This window comes from Siphateles boraxobius, unplaced genomic scaffold (genome assembly GCF_051911475.1).
Source record: "Siphateles boraxobius isolate OS27281-9 unplaced genomic scaffold, OSU_SipBor_1 22, whole genome shotgun sequence".
Taxonomy (NCBI): domain Eukaryota; kingdom Metazoa; phylum Chordata; class Actinopteri; order Cypriniformes; family Leuciscidae; genus Siphateles; species Siphateles boraxobius.
Genome location: NW_027508833.1, coordinates 35104421 through 35125640, shown reverse-complemented (window position 1 = coordinate 35125640; position 21220 = coordinate 35104421). Strand labels below are relative to the sequence as shown.

At 36.8% G+C, this 21220-nt stretch overlaps 1 protein-coding gene across 5 annotated transcripts in view; it reads left to right on the top strand.

Moving 5' to 3' along the window:
• Positions 1-20999, top strand: part of rpap1 (RNA polymerase II associated protein 1) — a 32277-nt gene extending 11278 nt beyond the window's left edge. For 3 of the 5 annotated variants that reach the window (XM_077239901.1, XM_077239903.1, XM_077239902.1), the window contains exons 8-25: positions 561-676; positions 1141-1239; positions 1406-1507; positions 2222-2389; positions 2471-2650; positions 2741-2875; positions 6356-6526; positions 6857-7014; positions 7118-7288; positions 7945-8164; positions 9432-9541; positions 9979-10174; positions 10269-10415; positions 11360-11502; positions 13057-13819; positions 19496-19672; positions 20540-20596; positions 20725-20999. In XM_077239901.1, coding sequence (XP_077096016.1) covers positions 561-676; positions 1141-1239; positions 1406-1507; positions 2222-2389; positions 2471-2650; positions 2741-2875; positions 6356-6526; positions 6857-7014; positions 7118-7288; positions 7945-8164; positions 9432-9541; positions 9979-10174; positions 10269-10415; positions 11360-11502; positions 13057-13819; positions 19496-19672; positions 20540-20596; positions 20725-20868 — 3257 coding nt within the window. In that variant the 3' untranslated portion in view covers positions 20869-20999. The remainder of the gene's footprint in view (positions 1-560; positions 677-1140; positions 1240-1405; positions 1508-2221; positions 2390-2470; positions 2651-2740; positions 2876-6355; positions 6527-6856; positions 7015-7117; positions 7289-7944; positions 8165-9431; positions 9542-9978; positions 10175-10268; positions 10416-11359; positions 11503-13056; positions 13820-19495; positions 19673-20539; positions 20597-20724) is intronic. The other 2 variants (XM_077239904.1, XM_077239905.1) reach the window with 1 other exon arrangement.
• Positions 21000-21220: the final 221 nt, after the last annotated feature.

The following is a 21220-nucleotide window of genomic DNA, read 5'->3' as shown; positions in this document are numbered from 1 at the left end:
ACAAGGTAAACCTACATATTTGTGGTTTATTTGACAAATGCTGCTGGAAGTAGGCTGAATGGGGTATTTGGACTAGTCTGAATACATACAGCATTAGAAAGTAAAGCTAATGTAACGGATGGGGTCTTCTCAATCTTGTCAGCACAAGTGCATCTGGATGGTTTCCAGTTCTTAATTCACCCTGGGCTTGGAACAGGCCACACATATTCTGGACTGTACACTTTGCAGATCTGTCCAGCTAAGGCTGTGAGCCCAGCATGCTAATGCAGATGCATCAATTTCAATTAGTCTGATTAGAGCAGAGTTAGCTAGAGCAAGCACCAATTTGTTTTAAGGTGATAGAGATAAGAGGACCTCAATGACATTTATGGATGAAGCACATCAGAGGTTACCGTTCAGAGAACAGTTCTTCCACTGCCGTCAGCATGTGGTATGCGTTTGTCAATATACATGTGAATAGGCTTTTTAAATAACTGAAAGTCTAGTTTTTTGTTGGTTATTATTATTATTATTATTATTAATCATTCATAATATTGGACTTTTATTTTTATTTTTTGCAGAGGAGGAGCTGCCCATCAAGCCACAGAAGGTATGGCTTCACATGGACAAGGTGGAGCTAGAAAAACTGGAATGGACTAGAGACCTTCCTGCACCCAGTAGGCTCAGCACCAAAAAGGTGGTTTAATTAGTTGTGCTTGTTAATTAGTTGTACTTTTTCCAAAACCCTTTGATTAAGCTTTGGCACATACATCAACTAATCCTGGAATATCTGCGCTATGCACATAAAGGATCTCTATTGTGATTACATCCCAGTGAAAAAGAATTATCAAAAAAAAAAATAGGTTCTGTCCGTCGGTTGTTGATTGAATGACAGAAGATCTGAATACAAGCTTGCAGTAATTTGTAAAGGGATGGATTTTACATCACCAGAGATAAGGCTGTCATTTCACTGTCAGTTATGATGAAGGTCGGGAAAAAAAAGTAAAAACTGAAACATGCATGGATGAAATGTTTACAACAGAATCTAAATGCATTTAGAAAATAGTTCAATTTCATTTTATACCGACTTTAATGAGATAAATGAAATGTTCTCTGGTATTCTGTGTTCTTGTTTGTATAAATGCTGTATTACATTTTCAGGCTATGCAAGCACGTTTTGATTTCGCTGGCACTCTCATCCCGGCCACCAAAGACTTGCCCACCCATTTGGGCCTGCATCACCATGGAGAGGAGCCAGAGGTGAGTTGCTTCAGCTAAATTCATCTATTGGATTGTTTTTAGACTGGCAGGGAAATAGAACTGATGCCAGTACTTCTTTTAAAAGATGTTTGTATTAGTCAAATGCAGACGTGTGCATCTGTCATATATGTGTAAAAATATTATTTTTTTCTCTCCTCTGTTCCAGCTGGCTGGATATTCACTGCAAGAGCTTTTCCTCCTCTCTCGCAGTCAGCTCAACCAACAGCGCAATCTGGCCATCAGCACTCTTGCTAATGTCCTGACCAAAGTAAACCAACATTTAGAAATTAAAACACAAAAAGTTAATTGAGTTGATGTGAAAAGCTTTTAGGTTGCAGTAGATTTGATTTCACAAACACTATTATTGAAGAGGGTAAATTCTGGATTCTCTCTTTTTCCCATCATTAAAAAATTGACATTAAAAAAATAAATAGTACTTTTGATTTTTTTTTTTTAAATAATCTAAACTCAAATGAGATGAAGACTCTAGTCATAGTGGCAGCCTGATTAAAACTAATTTTATTTTATATGTAGCAAATCTCCTCATGTATACAGACATGTTGTAATCACATGACCAACAGAATAGTAATCACTTTATCTTGTTAACCCTTTTATTGGACATTTTCTCTTTCAATAAAGTAACAAAGGCGTACTAAAATATTTTGCATTGTTAAAGGTACACTATGTAACTATTGTCCCTCTAGCAGTTAAAAAATGAAACTGCAAGCTTTTTTCGGAAGAATATGTATGTCATTTCCCACAAAAACCATCCTGCCCGGTCTAAAATATAAATGCCTATAATAGGCTTACCATAGTGTATCTGGGTAAAACAAAAGCATGTTTTGAAAGAAGGATTGATTATGTACTATTGTCTCATTTAAATTGTTAATTTTGAACAATAATCCATGCATCCATCCATCGAAATATTTTCTTTCTGTAGATTTGTCTCTTACTCACACTGTACGCTTGTGTTCTCCCTCAGGCCCGTGCTGGTGAGTACACTTCCTCTCTGAAGGGCAGCGTCTTGTCTTCTTTACTGGATGCTGGACTCCTCTTCCTTCTGCGTTTCTCCCTGGATGACGGTGTGGAGGGTGTGATGTCAGCAGCGGTGCATGCCTTGCGAGCTCTGCTGGTTTCATCTGATGATGAAGTAAGAGACAATCATCTCGCGTATCATTTATGCACTTTTGGGGATAAGGAACCACAGCAGTTCTGATTTCTCTCATCCTAGGAGTGCTTGGATAATGCCTCCTCATGGCTGCTCGGGATGGCAACATTTCCTTTGCTGCCAACTGCTCTGGAGGATGAGGATGAGGAAGATGAATGCTTGGATGAGGCCTTAAAAGAAACGGCAAAGGAAAAAGAAGAAAAGAAAACAGATCATGATGTTGCTAGGCAGGATGTTGTCAAGGTAACTGGGCTCTAAGATTACTCTCTTTCTGCAAAGTTAATAGCGGCTCTCAATTATGCAGCATGACTGAAATTTGTGTGTTGTCATCAGGGCTTTCTGAGGATGCAGGGACTTCCTCGACTGCGCTACATCCTGGAGGTGCTGCGGCCCTCTCCCCGAGTTGTTCTTGATATTCTGGAGGTTCTGATCAGAATCGCTCGCCACTCGACCGCTGCAGCCACACAGGTAACTGAATTCTGAACAACCACTGTTATTTTATTGTTATTTATATATCATTGTGACAAACTCTTTTTTATTCTTCCCGAATCATATTTATTAATGACTTGAATTAAAATATTTTCATTTTTCATTCATGTAAGTATTAGTCATATTATCCTTTTGACGTTTTTATTTTTCTAAAATGTTTCTATTTTAGCTTTATTTAGTTCAAAATTTGTTTACTTTTAGAAATTTTTGTACTTCAGCTTTTTTTTTTTTCAATTAGTTGCCAAGGCAAGATTTCTAATCCATGTTTAAGTTTGATTTAAGGCGGTGTTTACACTGCACAGATCTGATCGTTTGACCATATCCACATTTTTGTTCCGCCTGTTCAAGTTCAGTTTACTTGTATCCGATATCAGTTTACATTAATCCCTGCCTAAAATGATTTTGTTGGTGATTGCTTTACAATGCGTCACAGTTGACCCTCAGGTGGACGTGCAAATAAAATAATTTATATAATTCACGTCGGGTGGTACCATGATTAGCGGATATGCTAAAAGCTGTCATGGATGTTTGCATGCAAAATCTGACTGAAGAGATGTAGGCCGGAAAATAACAGTAATTTATATTTGTTTTTTATCTATGGTTCGTTAGATCTAGAATTCTGAAGTGAAATAAAGTATTGCGGTAAGAATACATTTATTTTGTTAGGGGTGTACAGTTAAAGACCCAGAACCAGATATGAAGAATGAAGACCCAGAGTCAGAATTATAAAAAATTAAAGAAAATATTTACTGAAGATAGTTTGCAGTTTCATCAGCAGAAGTCAGCTTCAATACTCGCATAGGAGTTCGTAGGCCGCCCCGCTTACAGTTACAAAGATCACAGCAGTTATACGATTTCCAAGGTCTAAGCTACGTCATTGCTTACAGGATGAATGATTCTCATTGGCTATGAAATAGATAAACACAGTAATTTTCCACACATATACAGATAGACTGAAGCATATCTCCATCGATTATGCAGCTGAAGTTAGGCACGTCATGACCTTCCAGGTCGCAGATTTGGGTTGCTGGGCGCCAGCATGTCCAGAACAACAACTCAGTCAATCTCCAATAATGCCAGTGGTTCCTTAACCTGTAACCAAGAAGACTAACACACACACCGACACACACACCGACACACAGCTTTTCCAAGGTTGGATTTGGCCAGGCTCTCACTATAAACAGGAGAGTCCTCTCAAAACATCAAGATAATGCGTTCTTTCTCTCAAGGATAGCTAAACTTTAGTCTAACTGGAAAGAAAGTCTTTAACAAAGAAATGGCCCCTTAAACGATTGGCTTCAATGACCCCTATATGTTTAAACACATTGAAGACCTTTCTCAAACACAAAACAAGTCCCTATTTCATTTCTGGAAGCTGTGTTAAATAAGCAAGCACTGCATTCAGATATCAAATACAGACATTAAAGAATACATGAAAAGAACATTTCAGTAATCAAACTGGTAACTTATATAAATAAAGTAAAATCTCCAGAGAAGTCATTCAATTCATTTGATATTTAGAAGGAAAAATATTGATTAATACCTTAATTATAATCAATCATTACATATACATTGAAGCAGCAGTGGATTCCAATCCACCCCCTTCAATTTGAATGAATTCTAATTAATTAACGAGAGTAAGAGAGATTGTGTAGGGCTGTGAAAGGATTAATCGCATCCAAAATAAAAGTTTGTGTTTACATAATATATGTGCGTGTACTGTGTATAATTCAGTTATATATATAAAAACACACACATGCATGTATATATTTAAGAAAAATGTGTTATTTATATATAAAATATTTAGATTTATATATAACATAAATATACAGTATATACATGCAAACATTTCTTAAATATATACATGCATGTGTGTGTATTTGTATGTACAAAATAATTATACACAGTACACACACATATATTATGTAAACACAAACTTTTATTTTGGATGCGATTACTCGTTTCACAGCCCTAATTGCGAGTGTGAATTACCTGCGTGAGGCTCTGAGTTTAAAGGGTCATTCCACCGGTGGAGACATGAATATGTATTTAAAGCGGGTCATATATGTATTAGAATAGTATCATAAATTTCTAATTTGGGACCTTCTTGGCCGATAAAAGGCAGAAAATGACTTTTTAGTGCTTGTGGATTGTAGACAACAATCCCCATAGTGCATGGCAATGCTCAGCTCCGCAGACCACTCCCACTACAGTAGCTAGTTTAACTGCAAGATATTTGTGCAATGAACCTGCCACGTTAGCGTGTTAACAAAATGAAAATAAACTTACTTTACAGAAAGACGACCATTTGACCCTCTAGGCTTTGGCTGACGTTGCCAGTTGAACTTAGGTATTCTAAAGTAGGTCTCCAGGACGCCGCTATCCATATGGGGTGCGAATCTCGGGTGAGCAACAACACACACGTCCGTGTCATCCTCCGATTCCGTAGCATCGCTGGAATTCTCGGCAGCAGACAGACTCTTGTTCTGTGTCCATTGGCGCACAGTGAGAGCACAGGCACCACCAATCTGCCCCAGCTCGAGCCATTGCGGGCTCCTCGTCCGTGGCAAGCAGATCGTCTGCATCGGCTGTGGTGGCAGCAGCTCCAGCCGCCTCCGGTTCCTCCATAGCCCTCAGCTGCTCGTCGCTATACTGGGGCTCATAAAGGTAGCCACGAACATCCGTTTCTACCATAACTTCGTCAAAATCCAGATCCTCCATAATGCATCCGCCTGTGTATTCAGTACCTTCGTCCATATTTTCAAAAAGTTTCTCCCGGTGAAATCAAACGTACTGGCACTGATCTGATAGGTCTGTTAGCGCATTAGGTCCAACCCCCTATGGGCGGGTTTGAAAGGGCGGGAACTAGTGCTTGTAGTCTTCACAGAAATCCCCCCCTTTTACACTTCCTCCTACAATGACGTAAAATGACGATTTTCGCGTCATTGTAGGAGGAAGTGAGAGAGGTAAATAGAGGATTTCTCTCGTCTCAGGGGAAAATGAAAGAGTGTTGCAAGACCATTCAATAGTAGACTGGATTTCTAACAATGGAAATCTTAATGCAAATGGGTGGAGTGATCCTTTAATTGCGAAGTTATCACCTCGTTGCTGAGAAATTTGCCTAATGTAGCTTTCAGTAGCGAAGGTGTTGTTTTGATAAAATTCACAGGGCAAGGGGTTGAACAACAGTTTTTGTGCTCATGAATGTTTCTGTGTGCACGCAATTTCTTACATGTGAGCGCATACAGGCCCTCGCCTTGTGGTGGCTTGGATTTCCAAGGGGAATTAGATATTCGTGTTTAGACAAATATATATCGAATATATACCTGATTTAAAACCACATTTGGAAGTGGATGCGAAAAAAATCAGATCTTGTACGGATTTTTGTGTTTACACATGTGCAACAATTTCTGATCTATATCAGATTTTTTTATTGAAATGCAACCTTTTTCTTGTCAGATCTTGAACTGCCCACGGCTGATGGAGACTGTGATTTCCGAGTTTCTTCCCATCTCCTGGACTCCTGCCGTCTCCCAGGCTCCATCTTCTCTGTATGGGCTGCCTGTTGCTTTGGCGATGAAGCTGCTTCGTGTTTTAGCAAGTGCAGGGAGGCATGCTTGTGCTAGAATAGTGAGTATTCCCTGAATAGCATAGGTTAACAGTGTCAAGTGCCCACCAATTGTAAATAATTATGATATTTATTGCAAGATTGATAGGTCTCCCACCCTCTTTAGTAAATGAGTATGATGCTTATTAAAAGATGTGACAGGTCTCCAACTCAGATGTCAAACCATAGTGTTGTGCTGAAATGTGTATATATGGTCTTGCTATGGGCTACAATGCTATTTGGATGTCAAATTTGGATGGTTTTCCAAAATAAGTAAATACACTGAAATTGTACATTTTAGTTTGAAAATTATCTTTGTCAAAGCATGGCCCTAATTATCTTGTGTCTCTTAGCTGAATTCTCTAGGAGGAAAGGAGCTTTTGTCACGTTTTGTGGTTGTGGATCCATCAGAGATGTTGCTGGAAGCAGGTGAAGCTCTTCGCTGCACTACAGAGGCTTTGAGGTTGTTCGCAGTTGCTGCCGGCTATGGACAGGCTTGCAGTCTTTACACGTAAGGTTCCCTTTCAAATGATGATGATAAGCTGTGGTTGTGACAAATAACTAGATGTTTAGGGATGTATTCAAAGCATCTGATTGTAGTGATGTGGTTCCAGGGATCTGTATCCTGTGCTGGTGAAGAGGTTGCAGGCTGGGAACCGGCCGTGTGCTTCGTCTGAAGCTGTGCTGTTTCTGGAGCTGGACCGAATCCGAGCTCTGCTGGTGCTGCTTACTCAGGTCACTCAAACGGCAGGATGCCATGAAGAACTGCAGAGGGGCCTAGTCAGGTGAGACTCCACTTTTAGGATATGTTATTCGTGGCAAACATTGTTCAAATGTCTGAACAGTTGCACATTACATAAATAAAAAATATGTGGTAATGTGCACTTAAGCAATTAAAGGAATAGTTCACTTTAAAATGAAAACTCTGTCATCATTTACTCACCCTCAAGTTGTTTCAAACCTGTAGGAATTTCTTTCTTCTGCTGAACACAAAAGATATTTCGAAGAATGTTGGTAACCAGACAGTTGATGTACCCCATTGACTTCCATAGTATTTTTTTCTATCCTACTATAGAAGTCAATGGGGTACATCAACTGTCTGGTTACCAACATTCTTCAGAATATCTTATTTTGTTTTCAACAGAAGTAAGAAAGTCATACAGGTTTGAAAAACTTGAGGGTGAGAAAATGATGGCAGAATTTTCATTTTGAAGTCAACTATTCCTTTAAGCAATTTCATGGGTTCCTTAAAAATAATCATAAAGAGGTTTGATTATTTTCTATTTGATTAACTTTTACAGTTTGTCATGAACTCTTGGTAGGATTAATCGCTGTTTTAATGTTTATTAAAAGAAATATGTGCTGCTATGGTTTTTTTTTTTTTTTCTTATTCTAAAATTGCAATTTAATATTTGCCATACATTTTGGATATGGTCTGTAGCTGTTTGGATGTGTGTATCGACAGTGCTCAGGGTACAGAGTGTCCTCCACCTCCTCCTGTTCTGTGGAGTCATGTGACGGGTCTCCAGCCCACTGTCATTAGCTCTCTCAAGGACTGTGTGAGAGCACTCGATGGCTCGGCTCAAATGTCAAGTGCTCTGATTCTGCTTCCATCCTACCTGCTCTACGTGGAGGCGTATTATTCACAGCTCTGTGTGCAAGTGGGTATTTATAAGAATGAAATAAGAATCATAGCCAGTGTCACACCAGTCTCACTGACAAGGTCATTTTAAAAAACAGCCTTTTCTGTTTTACTCTTATGTATTTATAAAACAGGCATATTCCTAAAGTTGTTTTTTTTTAGCCACAATTACACAAATTACGTTTATTTATTTTTACATTTATTTAAAGGGGTCATGACATGAGATCTTTTTTATTATTATTATGGCATTTGTGATGTCATACAGGCAAATACATTTGCATATGACGATGCATACATCATCACACCATAGGCTCCGCCCACTGGCATTCAGGTGCTTAACAGCTGACATTTGCCCACACTAATTGTGAGCGTCACGTCACATCAAAAGCAAACCGAATCCATTATAATCACTGACGCTGTCTACACTCGATACTGTATACAGATGCACATTCAGTTTTTGACGTACAGTACATCAGTTCCACAAACTTGAGTCCGTTGACAACAGGATCAAAAGTGAAAGAACGTTGGCTTTGTTTCCATTTTAAACAACTGGTTTGCATCTCTGTACAGACTTTAGAAGGACCCCAGGGTCTGAAACAAGTGGATGGTTTATTTTAATGGTTTCCCGGATCGCGTTACAGGATTGTATGTTTGTTCGAAGCTTTCATTTTGTAAACGAGGCAAAGTGTAATGGAGAGTTCGCAACGAAACTTTTGTTGAAAGATGAAGCAGTCAGGAGCCGCCCCCTAAAAATGGATCATTTCAGACAGAGGGTTAGAATGAGGAAAATATTCAAATTATTTAAAAAATCTATGTCATGACCCCTTTAAATGCTTTGAAAAGTTTAGCAATAGATTCATGAATGATTCATAAAACATGAACTCATCTCTAGGAAGCAAAGAAAATAAACAGTGGCTCCTTTTAGAGCCAAACTGCCCTGAATCAATGCTTCTGGTGTGATAAACACCAAAATATGAGAGATTTATTCAGCGTATTTAGTCAGTTCCCCCAAGGCAAGATAATGTTGCCTGCACAAAATAGTTGCTGATAATGATTCTTAACCCAAAAAAGTATTTTTGTGTTACAATGCTAATATAGATTGAGTGCCATTCACAGCCTCGGATTCACATACTTTTTTTTTTTTCTCTCATTTTTATTTTATCCCTTTAGAATATATCAAAATTTAGTTGGGGTAACTAAAGCTTTTAATGCAAGTGGGCCTATTATATACAGATACCATCCTTTGCAAATGTAACGTGACTAATCTGATCTGATTGATTTGTCAGAGCTCTTTCCAGCCGGTACAGTGTCTACAGGAACTAGAGTCACTAACTTCAGACGTGCTTCTGCCCCTAATATCCCATCAGGCCATGCAAAATATGGCCAGCAGCTTCAGGTAGGGTGATCTGTTATTTTACTTTAGTGGTCTGAGTAAACACATCGTTTACTGTATATCATATGAATTCATGTTTTTTGTTTTTTTGTTTTTTTTAACTGATCAATTATAGTTGCATTAACATAATTACAACAACATAATGTTATATACAACAATACAATCTAATATTAATAAAATAAAAAATGAAATGGTTTAGTAGTATTTAGTAGTTAAATAGTAATAATTTTAAAATTATAGTGACTTTATTTGTGGTGTTATTGTACAATAGAATTACTAATATACGACTTAGATTGCAACAGATGTTTTCAGATGTATTTATATTTTCTTTAAAAGTGTGTTCATTTGAAGAATGAAGTGAATTATGTTCCCTGAATTAAATTTTAATTATTGTACATAAATTATACAATAATGTTTTTTGATCTCTTCTCCTTCTGCAGGTCCAGCTCTGTGATCTGTAACCCCGGGCTGAGTGCCCCTGGTGTGGAGGTCGTCCCCAGTCTGCCAGGCCTGTTCTGCTCGAGGCTGATGTCCTCCAGCACTATAGCAGGACCCAACTCCCCTCTGTCCCTCCCTACTGCCCTCCTATACCTGCTGAACACCATCACATCCATCCACAAGGGCTTAATTCAGAAGGTAAATTCACTATGGCTAAACGGTTTAATAGATCTGAAAAAATGCTGTGTTTTTTTTTAATTCGTGGGAGATTTCTTTCTCTGTCTTTTATCAGTTCAGTCGTCTCATCCTCTCTGACGCTGTACTGGGTTATCTGCGGTCTTGTATTGGAGCCATGCCCTCTGTTTCTCACATGAGCGCCTGGATTTTACGCCATGAGCACCACCTGCTGTATCTACTGCTCAGACTGGCTCACAAGCTGGTAACTGCAACCTCTGCATTTAACAAAACACCATTTTCATACATATTATGCATACTGATATATATATATATATATATATATATATATATATATATATATATATATATATTATAGAATGAATTTTAAATATATTATTATTATATTGTATAAAATATTTTGAATATTTTTATATAGAAAATAAAATGTTTTAATTTATTTGCTTAGTGAATTAAATATATTCTTTAACTAATCTGACCTGAAAAAAGGTTTAAAACTTCAATGCGCTGGATTAATTATTGAAATGTAATGCATTTATCAGGGTTCCTTTGAAGTTTGGAAAAGTATGGGATTTGATTTGAGTAATTTCCAGGTCTGGATAAGTATGGAAAAAAGAAAACAGAATATTGTGTTTTGAGATTATTTCCCCATTCAGTTTTCTAAAGTATAAAATTAAGAATTTATTTTAAAAAATGATCATACAAGCAGAGTGTTTTCATTGCAAAAGTTTAGTGATTATATACTGATTTGTCAAACATGGCTGAATGAATTCAAGGTGGACATTTTCATTACATAAAACTGTTTGTCTTTACCATAAGCGAGTCAATTTTGAACTTCACCAAAAGAATGTTTAGTCAAATGCCACTCAAACCAGTAACAGATAAAGCACCAAACAATCACTGAAATCAGACTATACTTTGCTATTTTAGGTTCTTCACGTCATATAAGCGCATGTTATCACCTTTGAGAAAACCCCAAGAAAATAAGAATAATTACAGATTACTGTCCTATATACCAAATAAAATTCTGAATGAACCATTTATGTTAAACACGGTCTGAAAAATCAACTGAGAGGTTTGGAGATTTGATTCTGGAAATGTATAGAAAATGTGAACCCTGAGATAGGAACTGAAATGTGAAGTTTGAAATAGGAACCCTGTTTTATTCTGTGATTTAATTATCTTTAGGTTCCAGTTGACCCAGAGGTGGCCAAACACGCTTTCTTGTTCCACCAAGTATCGTTGGCTTTATTGTCCTGGCTGCTTCCTGGCAGTGAATACTTGGCACATGAACTCATGTCTGTCTTGACTTTCAGCCACAGCCTCCTTCCGTAAGTATGTGATGAAGCTTTGCCGCAAGCTCTCATCTCCCTTGCAGTCTTAGTGTGATTGTAATTTGTCTCTTACATTGTATTCACAAAATAATATCCACATTTTCTTATATAGTGCCCACAAATATTCAGATGCTTGCTACTAGACTTCATACATCCTATTTCAAATCACCTTGACACCAGTTTAATTAAATGGAAAAAAGACTTATAAACGTAAAGTTAGGTCCAGCATAATTTGTTTGCAGATTACTACTTTGTATGTTATTGTTTTTCTAATGCAGTGAACATCTTTCCAACTTTTTTGAAGCACTTTCATATTTTTTGCATGTTTATCGTCATTATAAATGTCACTCTGCTTAGAATTCAGACAAAGAAAGAAAGAAAAAGCAAATTTAGCTCTCATTTGGTTTAATCTCAAATAAATGCTATTTTTGCATGTTTATTGTCATTACAAGTGTCACTATGTTTAGAATTCAGTCTAGGCAAAAAAATAAATAAAGCCAATTTAGTCCTCATTTTGTTTCATCTTAACTGACTGTAAGAATTTGTAAGAGCTGAAACTCATTGGGAGACTGATCAGGTCTTGTCTGGGTATTTAGATTTGGCTGTATGTTATTGTTCATCATTCTGATTGTGTACTGTTTGTGTTCAAATGTTTCCCGATTTCAGTAGAGTTTCAGACATGCTATAATTACATTGATAATTCATTTGTGTTGTTGTAAAATTAAAAAAAAAATGTTTAGATTCCCAGCTTTATCAAGTGGTAGTATCACATTATATTCACAAGAGAGCAGCAAACTGCACATTTCTGACTGGATGGAGTGGATCTTTCCATTGACAGTTGTATTTTTTTTTATAGGTATTGGTGAATGTTTCATTTTGTGTTTATCTACAGTATTTGAATCGTATATTTTACACTACTCTTCAAATGTTTAGGCTCAGTAAGAGATGGGGAGGGGGATAAATTCAGCAAGGATGTATTACATTGATCAGAACAACTGTGAAAACAGACCTGCATAACTTTTCTACTGAAATGCTTCTTGAGCAGAAATCGGCATATTAGAATGATTTTCTGAAGGATCATGTGACTGATGTCTGGAGAAATTATGCTGAAAAATCACCTTTGCTGTCACTGGAATAAATTGCATTTTAGATTTAGAATATATTAAAATAGAAAAAGGTTATAATTTTATATATAATATAGCATTTTAATTTAATAATATTTAGCAATATTCTGTTTTATTGTATTCATGATCAATATCAAACATTTATTTGATTATTATTTTTATCAAATAAATGGTGTGAATAAGAGACAACTTTCTAAAATATTAACAAATATTACCGACCCCAAACTTTTTAACTGTTGTGCATGTATGTTTATTCATATTTAATAATATTAACATATATTTTTGGTATTATTTTTCTTTAATTTTTTCACAATTTAACCACTGGAAGAGTTCTTTTTTTTTCTCTGTCATGCGAATTATTTTTGTTTTAGTTTTAAGTATGGAATCTTGATTAATTTAGTAATAATTCTATTCTTTTCCTTGTTAGTGAGGGTGGTTGTGGTGAACCAGAGGTGTCTGCGCTGGCTGAGTTGCAGCTCAAGGAGAGGACTTCCCCTGCCGTTGGTGTCCTGCTACGTGATGCTCTTCACCATTTGCCCTCCATCCGCGGTTGCTACCTCACCCACCTTGCACACATGGAACCCTCTGTCCTTTCATCCCGTGACCGGTACCTCGGCAGAAACCCTTTCGTCAGCTCTCATCTTCTACCTGAGCTTACTGGCCCCTCTCTGCCTTCCGACTGGCCCTTCTTACCGCTCATCAGTCTCTATGAGCGAACGGGACAGTCAGCTGGCGGTGGGCAGCAGGTCGAGTCTCTTCCAGCAGGGTCTGTACAGTCAGCCACTCACTGCCTTCAGTGGCTGCTTGTGCTGGAGAGCTGGAGGGAGCAAACTCTCACGGCTGTGCCACCAGTGGCTAAGTTAGCCCGGCTAGCCTGTGTCTTTCTGTGCTCCAGTGATCTCTTCCTGGAACGACCTGTGCAAGAGCTTACTTGGGCGCTGTTTCGCAGACTAACACGGCCGGCCCAGCTTGAGGCACTGGATCTGGGCTCAGCCCCACCAGGCCTGGCTTCTTTTCATGACTTATACTCGGCTCTACTGGCGCAGTATGAGGCTGTGTCATTCGGTGACCTTCTCTTTGGCTGCTTCATGCTTTTGCCTCTACAGCGGCGCTACAGTGTCACCATGAGGCTGGCTGTGTTTGGTGAACATGTGGGAATGCTGCGTTCGCTGGGGGTCTCGCTACAGCAGGTAAGGGGTTTCTTTTCATCAAGTGTTTTACATGCAGGATAAACAAAATGGAAACATGAGTTGTTTTCTCATTGCAATCATGGGCATCTCAAGCAGTGATCCAATTAAGATGAAGATTTGAGCATTGAACTGCAGTTCAGAAGTTTATCAGATGATAGAGATGCACCGATTGATCGGCTGGTGACCGGAATCGGCCGATTTTAACGTGATCGGCCATGACCGGCGACCGGCCGGTCAGTCTGACATATTCCAATTTTTTACTGCGGTCACGCCATCTGTGCGCTGGAGAAGTGCGGTCGCGCCATCTACGCTTAAAAATATATTGCGCGTCTACACGAGGTTGTGTGGTAGACGAAAGGTTTATGCACTTGGTGTCGGCAGACCTTTAAAAAATATATTAAAAAATAAATAATATCAAATTGTTTTCTGCAAACTCCACCAGATTCTTGTTCTACATCTCACTGACTACCAATGTTTTGGATTTTCATGTTGTTATACTGTTTTATTATTTAATAATTGCCTGCCAAAGTCATGAACATTTACATTGCAATACAGTAATATTTAATAAATTCATAAAAATGTGAAATCAAATTATTTTCTGCAAACTCCAAAAGATTATTGTTCTTCATCTCACTGTCTACCACTGTGGTGATTTTCATGTTGATTTACTGTTTTATTCTTTGATAATTGCCTGCCAAAGTCATGAATATTTACATTGCAATACGGTAATATTTTATAAATTCATAAAAATGTGAAATCAAATTGTTTTCTGCAAACTCCAACAGATTAATGTTCTTTATCTCACTGACTATCAATGTGGTGATTTTCATTTTGATTTAATGTTTTATCCTTTGATAATTCCCTGCCAAATTCATGAATAATTACATTGCTATACAGTAATATTTGATAAACTCATAAAAAAAATCAAATCGTATTGTTTTCTGCAAATTCCAACACATTATTGTTCTTCATCTCACTGTCTACCACTTTTGTGATTTTCATGTTGATTTACTGTTTTATTATTTAATAATTCCCTGCCAAAGTCATGAACATTTACATTGCTATACAGTAATATTTGATAAATTCATAAAAAATTAAATCAAATTGTTTTCTGCAAACTCCAACAGATTATTGTTCTCCATCTCACTGTCTACCACTGTGGTGATTTTCATGTTGATTTACTGTTTTATTCTTTAATAATTGCCTGCCAAAGTCATGAACATTTACATTGCTATACAGTAATATTTGATAAATTCAACATGAAAATCACCACAGTGGTAGTCAGTTAGACGAAGAAAAATAATCTGCTGGAATTTGCAGAAAACAATTTGATTTTATTCTTTTATGAATTTATTAAATATTGCTGTATAACAAGGTATACAGTATAGGACTTTGGCAGACAATTATTACATAATAAAACAGTAGAACAACATGAAAATCACCACAGTGGTAGTCAGTGAGATGTAGAACAATATTCTGGTGGAATTTGCAGAAAAAAAATGTGATTTAAAAATGTTATGAATTTATTAAATATTGCTGTATAACAAGGTATACAGTATAGGACTTTGGCAGTTAATTATTACATAATAAAACAGTAGAACAACATGAAAATCACCACAGTGATAGTCAGTGAGATGAATAACAATAATCTGGTGGAGTTTGCAGAAAACAATTTGATTAGAACTTCTTATGAATTTATTAAATATTGCTGTATAATAAGGTATACAGTATAGGACCTTGACAGACAATTATTACATAATAAAACAGTAGAACAACATGAAAATCACCACAGTGGTAGTCAGTGAGATGAATAACAATATTCTGGTGGAATTTGCAGAAAAAAAATGTGATTTAAAAATGTTATGAATTTATTAAATATTGCTGTATAACAAGGTATACAATATAGGACTTTGGCAGTTAATTATTAAATAATAAAACAGTAGAACAACATGAAAATCACCACAATGGTAGTCAGTGAGATGAAGAAAAATAATCTGGTGGAGTTTGCAGAAAAAAATTGATTTTATTTTTTTATGAGTTTATTAAATATTGCTGTATAACAAGGTATACAGTATAGGACTTAGGCAGGCAATTATTAATTAATAAAACAGTAGAACAACATGAAAATCACCACAGTGGTAGTCAGTGAGATGTAGAACAATAATCTGGTGGAGTTTGCAGAAAAAAAATGATTTTATTTTTTTATGAGTTTATTAAATATTGCTGTATAACAAGGTATACAGTATAGGACTTAGGCAGGCAATTATTAAATAATTAAACAGTAGAACAACATGAAAATCACCACAGTGGTAGTCGGTGAGATGAAGAACAATATTCTGGTGGAATTTGCAGAAAACAATTTTTATTTTTTATTTTTATGAATTCATTAAATATTGCTGTATAACAAGGTATACAGTATAGTACTTAGGCAGGCAATTATTAATTATTAAAACAGTAGAACAACATGAAAATCACCACAATGGTAGTCAGTGAGATGAAGAACAATAATCTGGTCGAGTTTGCAGAAAACAACTTGATTTTATTTTTTTATGAATTTATCAAATATGCCTATATAGCCAGGTATACAGTATAGGACTTTGACAGACAATTATTACATAATAAAAGAGTAGAACAACATGAAAATCACGACAGTGGTAGACAGTGAGATGTAGAACAATAATCTGGTGGAATTTGCAGAAAACAATTTGATTTAAATTTTTTATGAATTTTTTAAATATTGCTGTATAACAAGGTATACAGTATAGGACTTTGATAGTTAATTATTAAATAATAAAACAGTAGATCAACGTGAAAATCACCACAGTCTTAGTCGGTGAGATGAAGAACAATATTCTGGTGGAGTTTGCAGAAAACAATTTGATTTACATTTTTTATGAATTTATTAAGTATGCCTATACAGCCAGGTAAATAGTATAGGACTTTGACAGACAATTATTAAATAATAAAACAGTAGAACAACATGAAAATCACCACAGTGGTAGTCAAGTGAGATGTAGAACAATAATCCGGTGGAACTTTGACAGGCAATTATTAAATATTGATTTAATGCATGATTAACATGGCACAACATCAGCATCACACGTGCACACGGAATGCACATGTAGTAAACCTTGTGAATTACGGCCGTTTCACACCGCAAACTCGAGCAGCGCGTTGTTTTTTTTCTCCGGCGTGCAATGTTAATCAATGAGTGCATTCACACCGAGGGCAGGAGCAGCGCGTGAGCGTCGAGCAGGAGCGTCGCGTGAACAGCAGTGAAGTGGGGTTTTGGCGCAGGGTTTTTTTTTTTGCTACGCTGCTCGCGCTCAATTGATTGTTTAACCTGGCTGGATATGTGGCAGACGAGAGAACAACTGTTTGCGAGATAAAACTTGCCATTGATGTACAAGTGATTGCAATAGGTGTGTGTGTGTGTGTGTGTGTGTGTGTGTGTGTGTGTGTGTGTGTGTGTTGAGAAACATCTTTATACTGCAAGGCTATATTAATTTTATTTTTATTTGCTATTTATATATTATTTTATTGCCATTACCTGTTTTCATACAGAAGTTTAGTTTCCTAAATAAGTAAATGTATCAGTTTTTAGTTGAATATATGGAAAATAAAATGGTTCTTCCATACCATAACACTGCACAAGATATGTGTGAATTTCCCACACCAGGAGTAATAATTTATATAGTTCTATTTTATTTTATTTGTTCAAAAAATGTTCTATGTTCTATGTAAAATGTTCTATTAAAGAAAAGATAGAAAACAAACATTTGTGTTTGCTGTAAAGTGGTCAGTAAAAATGAAATCGGAATCGACTAAAATTGGTTAAAATCGGTATCGGCAGGCCAAACTCATGAAAAATCGGAAATCGGAATCGGCCTAGAAAATTGTAATCGGTGCATCTCTAGATTTGAGTGAGTTGGAAAAGTCTACTTGAGTTCACCAATTTGTTTGCTTTGGATCTACCAACTGCATGATATGAATGGACATGATATGAGTGGTGAATAGTTCACTGTTATTTTGCTGCCAATATAAAATTAGGCAATATTTTGGGATTTGCTAGTGTTTTAATGCATGTTTTATTTTCCCATTTAAATTTGCTAAAATAGTTGTAGACTGCCCATTGTGGTGGGAGGAGCAAAGGACAGACACAGTGGTTGTGTGACGTCATGCCTCGGAGAGGCTTTTTTTTTTACAGAAATAAATCATAAAATGTAAAAAAAAAAAAAAAAAAAAAAAAAGGGGGGGAAATAAAGTGTCAGATTAATCAAGGGATCTGGTGTCCTCATCGTGCCGGGGAGTCGTGAAGGACGGGCAGTGATCATTTAGTAGGGTCCGGTGACCTAAGCAACTGAGGGGAATAGCGGCCCAGCATCCTAGCCTGTCAGCGCCGCACGCACGTTTCTCTATTGTTTTTTGCTAATGCTGTGACCTCATGTGAGTGACAGGTTGCTGGAGGGGAGAGTTTATTGTCCAATCCTTGCGCTAGTGCACATGCCATCAGAGAAGACGAGAGATGTATTTGTGAGGGGAAGAAGTTATTTTGATTAAAGGGTTAGTTCACAGAAAAAGGAAAAAAATGTCAGCTATTACTCACCCTCATGTTCGTCCAAACCCGTAAGATATTCATTCATCTTCAAAACACAAATGAAGATATTTTAATGTAATCTGAAAGATTTCTCTTCCTCCATTGATAGTCCACTCAACTACACTTTGATGCTTTAAAATTTCATAAAGAGATTGCTTTAAATGATGAACAGATTGAATTTCGTTTTTTATTCACATATAAACATTGATCAGCAAACAGAAACGAATCCATACTTGCTTGACCAACCTTGTTCTCACACGGTTGTTCTCACACAGCAAACATGCTTGAGCTTCCTTTACCACAACTGATGTGTGCGTTGATATATATATATATATATATGTGTGTGTGTGTGTGTGTGAATAAAAGCATACATTTAATCTGTTCATAATATAAAGAGATTGTGTCTCTTCAGAAAATTTGGACTAAACCGCTCAATTCATATGGATTAGTTTTATGATTTCTTTGTGAACTTTTTGAAGCGTCACAGTTTCAGTTGCGTAGCTGTCAATGGAGGGACAGCAAACACTCAGATTTCATCAAAAACATTTTCATTTGTGTTTCGAAGATGAACGAAAGTCTTACGAGGGCACATGAATTTAAAAAAAGATTTATAATAAATACTGCAATACTTCATAAAAAATCTCGATTTCATGGTGACCTATATTATACAAATATAACAATTTACCATGTTTTGTTATTCTACTGCATATAAAAGAAAGTGATTTTATTGTATTTATTTATTCAACTTTTTGTAATTCGAAAAGTTGAACTATACTGAATTCAAAGAAATTTAATAAGAGTCACAGAAGTTTTGCGACAAAATAAAACTACATAATTTATTTTTGCCTACTCTAAATGTAGAATAAATGTTTTCCTCGACTAAATAGCATTAAACATTTAAAAAAATACTTTACAGTGGCTGTTTGGCTGTTCTGACTGAAGATAAATAGCCCTTTTAAGCCATTTCAGAGCTTATCCATAGATGTATATGTGCTAGATATAGGACTAAACTGTAAATCCCTTTTGTGTAGCAGTTAAGACCGTCTCCAGCTGAAATTTGATTTGTTTGTCCTTTACAGCTGCCTGTTCCCCTGGAGAAGTTCACGTCCCCGATGGAGGACTCCCTGCCTCTGTTGCGGCTGTACTTTCGAGCACTTGTAACAGGAGCTCTGAAGAGGAACTGGTGTCCTGTACTTTATGCAGTGGCTGTTGCACATCTCAATGCTTTTATCTTCTCCCAGGATGCAGTGGCAGAGGTAAACTACAAGGACATCAAGACCAGTGTTATTTTAGTATTGTTTCATTTAAGAGTGGGTTCCCAATTGATTATAACAAACTCTGGTGCGGTTTGACTGAAATATGAATGCAATACGGACCAAAGACATGTAATCAAACTAAAAACAGGACATTTCACAAGCTGAGACCCTAAAAAGGACAGAATGCTTAGGCAAACCTGTTTTTTCTCATCATTGACGCGATGTTACCCACTACAGGCATCAGAACCGCGTCTCCTCTCAGCAGATTTTCGTTTGTGTGTGTGATGGAGGGATTCTTCTCGCTGTTTTGACACATTTTTTCTTTACACAAGCTCTTCCCTAGTTGTCCGTTCCATCATATGCCATCACATGTACGCACATATATTGAGCCTGTCATTTCCTTAATGATGAGCAATCCTGAAGGGCTAGTTCCAAAAATGAAAATTAAGTCATAATTTTCATGTTGTTACAACATAAAATGGAGCATAAAAAGACATTTAGCAGAATATTTAAGCTGCTCTGTCTATACACTGAATGTGAATAGTGACCAAAGACTCAAGTTTCAAAAATAAAATTTGCCAGTATGACTTGTGCGTTATATTCCCAGTCTTCAGCAGCCATAATGGCTTAATATGAGGAAAATACAAAAATTTAAGTCATCAAGTCAGGCAAATGTAGTTTATGCAAATATTTCCTCTGGGGAAAACTATAAATTATACATGCAAGTTGTCTGTCACATAATGCTAAATGGAGTGGTTGGGTTTGAAATGTCGGAAGAGTGAAGCAAATGTGATAGATGGTCTCTTAGCTGTCATATTTTGTCATTGTGCTGTGAGTGATGACCATCCTGACTTTCACACTCTGTAGGAGGTGGAAGCGGCACGTCGGAGCTTGCTTAGAAAGACCTACTACATGACAGATGAGGTACCATCAGCCACTCACCTCTACTTTAAAGAGAGCTTCCATTTCCAGGATCTACTTTTATCTCCATTATATTTCACTCTTGATTTCTCATCTTTCCTGGTGTTTTTGTTGTTGTTTTTTTGCCCCAGGTGTTGAAGAACCACCTTCTTCTTTTTTGGCAGCCCCAGCAAAATTCAGAGCTGGGCTTCAGCACTTATGAACAGCTGCCCTCCATTCGTGCCCGCAGGTTGGAAAGCATTGTAGGAACTGTGCAGAAAGGGGGAGAAATGTGAAAAAGGAAAAATCCTGGTTCCATAGTGTCCTAGGTGATTTGTGAGCTACCATCCTAATATATCTGTGATTTTTAGCTTGTTGGGGACAATTGACAACAGTAGACTTTAAAATAAATGTTTTGTTTCTCGTGTATGTGGTGTGGTTACTTGTGTCCATAATCCCTTTTTCTTCTGTTTTTTGGCCAAGACAATATTCTTGAATATTTTGGCTAAGTATATATACCAGCAGTCTAAAGTGGCACATCTTCAACTGTTCTGAAGTAAGATATGGATTTGTAGCCATATTCAGAGGCTAGATATTTGACATGGGGACATAATATAATAAGATAATTCCAGAATTTACATGGGTTAG